General features: G+C 62.2%; 1 protein-coding gene across 1 annotated transcript in view; it reads right to left on the bottom strand.

Moving 5' to 3' along the window:
- Window positions 1-424: 424 nt before the first annotated feature.
- The window catches only part of CCDC183 (coiled-coil domain containing 183), an 8,864-nt gene continuing 3,649 nt past the window's right edge, over window positions 425-5,639 (bottom strand). The window contains 12 exon segments of the mRNA XM_024762393.1: window positions 425-537; window positions 1,191-1,287; window positions 1,358-1,468; window positions 1,554-1,630; window positions 1,633-1,721; window positions 1,914-2,056; window positions 2,675-2,775; window positions 3,208-3,209; window positions 3,250-3,302; window positions 3,361-3,417; window positions 3,456-3,523; window positions 4,651-4,783. Coding sequence (XP_024618161.1) covers window positions 425-537; window positions 1,191-1,287; window positions 1,358-1,468; window positions 1,554-1,630; window positions 1,633-1,721; window positions 1,914-2,056; window positions 2,675-2,775; window positions 3,208-3,209; window positions 3,250-3,302; window positions 3,361-3,417; window positions 3,456-3,523; window positions 4,651-4,783 — 1,044 coding nt within the window.

Here is a 5,639-nt window from a genome sequence, read left to right as displayed (position 1 = left end):
AGGGCCACAGGAGTGCGGCGCGCGGAGGGGTGCGCGTGCGCAGAGCGCTGCGGTCTCTGGGCGTGCGGCTACGGGGCGCCGCGAGGGCCACGAGCGGGTGGCGCGCGGAGGTGCGCTCTTGAGCCGGGCGGTGTAGGTGCGGGGCTTTGGACTCCGCAGTCCCGCCTTACGAACTGCCCCCAGGGTTTCAGCTCAGCTCAGACCCCCGTCCGCATCCCCGCCCGGACTCCCTACTCACTCTTACCCCTGCACCCTCGGGCCCAGATCCACACCGAGCACCCCACTTCGCCAAAGACTTCCCAACGCTGTCCCCCACATCTGCGTCCCCTCAGGTGCCCCGCAGTCCTGGAAAATTGTTTATTTGTGTAACCAATGACAGCATGGGGGCGGGGTGTGCTGGCGAGGTGGGTTCTTCCTCTTCCGGTCACTTCTTCTTGGCTACCTTGAGCTTCCCCTCTATCAGCCGCTGGCCCTGCCTCTTGATCTCGGCCCGCGAGGGCACGTAGCTGTGGTCCACGTCGGCGAACTGGAAGGTCTCTGCAAAGGAACGGGGGAGGGCAGCCGCGCCCGCAGCCCGTCTGCCCCGCGAGAGTCCCCAGATCCTGGATTGTCCCCTGGCGTCCGTTCACCGCAGGGCCAGTTGTACCAACGACGTATATTTCTTCCTTTCTGTGTCCCTGGTGCTCTGGCATTTGGGGTCTCGCACAGCCGGGGAGAGAGACAGACCAGGGCTCACCCAGCCCTTCCAGAGCCCACACTCGACCACCTCTGTCTAACGCATACCCCAAGCCTGAATCACCCAGGGCCAGGTGCCAGGCAACTGGGGACAGCCCCTGTGCCCCAAACCTGCTGGAATTATTTGAACGGGCAGATCTTAAGCGGTGTGCCCCCTGCCTTGCCCTTCCCACAGAAACTCCAATAAACGCCCTGACCAAGGCCTTCCCCCCTGCCTGCCTACCGGCACTGGTGCCTCCCTGTGTCACAAAAGGTGGTAAGTTCTTTCAATGGCATTAACTTCACCAAGTCACCTCCATAAATTAAAAATCCTGTGGGTGCAACTGACACACCCTTTCCATCCCTTTAGCCCCCACTGTGCCTCCAGGCCGCCCTGGTCAGATGCAGCAAGCACCATCCCCAACCTCTGCCTCTGCACAGCTCAGGCCCACCACCAGCTGCTGGGCGGCCCGTACCTATGACATCCTCCCCCATCTCCTCAAAGCTGATCCTGGTGTTCTGCTTCTCCTTCAGGGCCGAGGACTCCAGGGCATCCCTCACCTTCGTGTGGACCTGCAGGGCATGGGGACTGTCAGCTCTGAGGGCACACGGGGCGTGTGGGCACCCCCCGGGCCAGGGCTACCTCCTCTGTCCTGGGTAGCATCTGCACTCGGTCAGCCAGGTACAGCAGCTTCCCCTTGCAGTATGCCAGCTTGCTGTACACATCCAGGGTGTCGGAGGGCAGCGCTTCTTTCTGTGGCCGGGAGGAACAAGTCGTCTCCCTCTGGCCCCTCCAGGGGACCCTCTGTACTGGGGGCTCCTCCACGCTTCCCTGGCACCTGGGCCGTGGGCAGGGGGACGCCAATCAGGCGGATGCGGAGGTTGTCGATGCCAGTTTGGATGGCCAGCAGCAGCTCTGGCTCTTGGCCATGTTGGCGTGGGCCAGCTGCAGCCGGGCTTCCTCCTCCTTCAGCATGTCCTTCATTTTCTTCTCAACAGACTTCAAGCTGTTGAGGATGAGGGAGGTGGGTAGCGGACTGAGGGCAAGGTCGCGGAGTCCCGAGCTGGCGCTGTGCTGAGTCAGGCTCAGGAGCTCACACGCGGGCACTTGGGGCCCCTCGGCAGTGGGTGCGCTCAGCTCCGAGCCTGGTGCCAGCCACGGGCTGTCAGTGAGGAGGAGGTCAGGGGCTCCCGGGTGCCTGATGGAGCTGGGCATCACGCCCTCCGTCGCCAGCTCCTTCGTCGCGGCCTCCAGCTGCGTCCTCCTCCCCTCACCGCCCGCCACCTGCTGCGCCAGGTTCTCCTCCGTGCTCCTCTGAGCCAGGAAGCAGCCGGTGATGTCCTGGCGGGGCCAGTGGGGCGAGGAGCAGGTGTGAGCCAGGAGGGAGCTTGTTCTTCTGGCTCCCGGTGGTCAGTAACATTGACCGTGGCTGGGTGTTGAGGACCTGTGAGGTCCTCTGTGTGTGTCACCCTCGTGACAGGCAGAGGGGCCAAATGACCCCAAGGAAGAGCCAGAGAGACCACCGCCACGAGACTGCGTGGCTTTGAGTCACTCGTCCAAGGGTGGACAAGCTTACGTCAGGACCATGGACAGGAGCTCAAGGCTTACTGATAATAAACCCAGGGCGGATTAAAATAAAGGGGGTAGGGCGGAGAGGCAGCTGCTCGTCCTGATGCTGTTGGTTTGGGAAGGGGAAGGAGTTAAGAGGTGAAGGCCACCTCCTCGGGGTTTGAGATCCTCAAATTCCAGCGGGCTCTGTGCAGCCCCTGGAGCACGGCTCGGATTTGCCATCTGCGTCCCTGGAGTGCCCGCTACTCTGAGCTGTGGGGCTGCTGCTTTGTGTGTCCATTCATGCAGAAGCTGTCTGCAGAGCCTGGCCCAGCTCAGCTGGGCCTTGGGCTGGGGCAGGGTCTCCACCCGTCCTTCTGCCCACACCCCAGGAGTGCTAGGGAGCAGTACCCAGAGGTGAGAGCACCGCACAGCAGTCTAGACTTTCTCCACCAAAGCTGTCACGTCCGTCTGGTATTCGATATCAGCCTTGGAGGTCTCCCTCCTCCTCACTGGGTACAGCAGAGGGGAATGTCAGCCGGCATGCAGGAATGCTGTGGGAGCTCTGCGCGAGGCCGTCGGATGCCCCCATACGTCGTCGGGGAGGCCACCCAAGAGCTGGGTACCCGTCAGAGTCGCCTTCACCTTAACTGGCTCCCTGCTCGGCCAGCCCTCGAGGGATGCCCCAAGGCAGCTCCATCCACAGGAGGACCAAAAGCGGCCTGGCACAGTGGGGCTTAGTGGGGCTTCTCAGAGGCGGCTCAGCTGAGAAGCTGGGGGCTCAGCCACCCCTGGCCAAGAGCCCAGAGCCGGCAGCAGCACCTTGAAGCATGCACTGTGACTGTTGGTGTGCACCGGTGCAGGTCTATCCAGGGAGGGGCCGGGGCTCGTCGGTCTCCCTCACCCCGGCCCCCGCAGGCTACCCCCACCTCACGGTGACCCACCTCTCGGGACCCTGGCTGGGGCGGCGGGAGCTGAGCGCTCACCTTTCAGTTTCGGGACCCATCAGGCTGGAGGAGAAGTGCAAGTCCCGCCGGCCCTAAGCGCGGAGGGGGAGGAGATGAGAGGTGTCCTCTGTGGCAAAGGGGCTGCTGTGCCTGGCGTGGCCAGCGGTATTTCTCGCTGGTCTCCTTGGAGTGGATCTTGTCAATGAGCTGCTTCTGCTGGTTGAGCCGGTCCTCCCATGCCTGGCGTTCCTCTGCTGGTTCAGCCGGTTCTCCCGTGCCTGGCGTTCCTTGATGAAGGCGGCCTCCCCTTTGCCTCATGTTCATCTGGGGACACAAGAAGGGGGCGGGGGTCTGTCCCACCAAGGCCACCCGGGGTGCTGACCCAGCGTCAGCGTCAGTCCCCGCCTTCCCGATTTGGGACGCTCCGCCTGCGACCATCACCCTCACCCTTGCGTTCTGCCCTCCTCTGGGACGCCCCCCTCCTGCCTGGCCTCTGAGCCTTCCCTCGCGTTACGCCCCTCCAGCTGGGGTCGCTCCGGCTACAGCCATAGGCTCAGGGACCGCCTGGGACGCGCCTCACAGATTTCTCTCTCCAGCCCCGGTCCTCCGCTCCTCTGCCAGCTCCCCTTAGAGCTCACTAGAGTGGATTCCACATGTCTAAACACAAACTCATCATCTTCCCCCAGACCTCCTGTCTCCCGGCACATCCTGCTTTGGTGGCTAAATCCACTGTCTGTCTGGGCCTGCTCACGCGTCCTGGATGCCACGCGTCCTGGATGCCACGCTCTGCCCTTGTCTGCACGTCTCACTCGCCCCGCCCCTCATCGGGGTGACCTCTTAAAGGCTTCTAGGCTCCATCCGAGTTCGGCCACCCATCTCCACCACTGGTCTGGCCCAAGTGACCAGTGTCTTGGCCCTGGTCCCCTCCAGTCTCTGCAGCCAGAGCACACCCGTTTGGAGACACGAATCTGATCCCGTCTCCCCCCATCTCCTCCCAGGGCTCCAGGTTAGGAGGGCCGCCACTGCAGCCCCGCCACCTGCTGCCCACACAGGCTCCAGCCCCCACGCCTCCTTTTAGCCCTGTTACACCCCAAGACTGTGTTGCCCAACCTCCACCCCCCAGAATCCGCCATTCACTGCCTTCCTGAGAAGGTCCGAACCCCAGGGTGGCCCCACTTCATGAGGAGGGGGCAGGCTGGCCTGGCAGGGGCCTCGGCACACAGTGGGTGAAGGGGTGGCACCTGCCCCGTCCAGGTCAATTCTCTGCCTTCTCTGTCTGCCTCTGCCCAGGCTCACAGGTGGTAAGGCAAGCAGGCCGGCAGGGCAGCCACTGGACTCCTCCAGTGATGACGGGGGGTGTGGGCATGGGGGTGTCCCGACGGACCCTGGGCCAGACAGGTTCAAGAGATAGCCCTGCAGGGAGGGCCCCCAGCCTGGGACCTGCTCTCACCTTGACCTCATCCGTAATCATCATGGCATCTTGGGACATGACTGTCATGTCCGACAGTTCCGACCAGTAGCCAACCACGAGATGCTGCAGCTTGTCCAGCTCTGTGGGGTATCCTGCCAGCTTCTGCAGCAGAAGGGCAAGGGCAGGGGGGCACAGAGCCTGACCGTCCAGGGACTGCGGGCCAACCACAGGCTCCCCTGGCCCCTCCCTCATTCTCTTCTGGCCCCCAAAGTGGAGCACGTCTACTCCCCACCCCTCACCCCGGCCTGTGCAAGCCCAGGGGACAAGTATAACCTGGGCTGTGGCCCCAGCCAGGCCCAAAGCAGGTGAAAGGACATGTTTGGGGAAGGAAGACAGCAACTTCCTGGTGGATTCTCTCACTGCCCAGGGCCAGAGTCCAGAGACACTTCCAAAAAAGTTGTGATGGGATGTCCCACCACGTGAGAGGTGACTGTGAAACGCCGGGAGGCTGGCAGCTGTCTGAAGTGAAGAAGAGGGTCTCAAAACACTGGTGTGGGGTCAGAGACTCAGGACTCAAGGCCAAGGCTGTAACCTGACCAGCTAGCGTGGGGCCTTAGGAAAGCCTGGGTTTTGCCATGTGTAAAGGTAAGGTAATAATGGCTCTTTCAGGAGGTCGCTATCAGGATGGATTGAGAAGGTATAATGATGTATATTTAGCACAGGGTCAGGTTCATAAATGTCCAATATATCTTGGCTCTTAGTATTTTGTTGTTGATAACTACAACGTAGAATCTTCACTTTTTTGTTGTTGTTGTTTCGGTACGCGGGCCTCTCACTGTTGTGGCCTCTCCCGTTGCGGAGCACAGGCTCCGGACGCGCAGGCTCAGCGGCCATGGCTCACGGGCCCAGGAACTCCGCGGCATGTGGGATCTTCCTGGACCGGGGCACGAGCCCGTGTCCCCTGCATTGGCAGGTGGACTCTCAACCACTGCGCCACCAGGGAAGCCCTTTTTTTTTT

Source organism: Neophocaena asiaeorientalis, unplaced genomic scaffold, assembly GCF_003031525.2.
Source record: "Neophocaena asiaeorientalis asiaeorientalis breed wild unplaced genomic scaffold, Neophocaena_asiaeorientalis_V1.1 scaffold78, whole genome shotgun sequence".
Taxonomy (NCBI): domain Eukaryota; kingdom Metazoa; phylum Chordata; class Mammalia; order Artiodactyla; family Phocoenidae; genus Neophocaena; species Neophocaena asiaeorientalis.
Note: the sequence above shows the minus strand (reverse complement) of the source record. Positions and strands in the feature narration are given on the sequence as shown.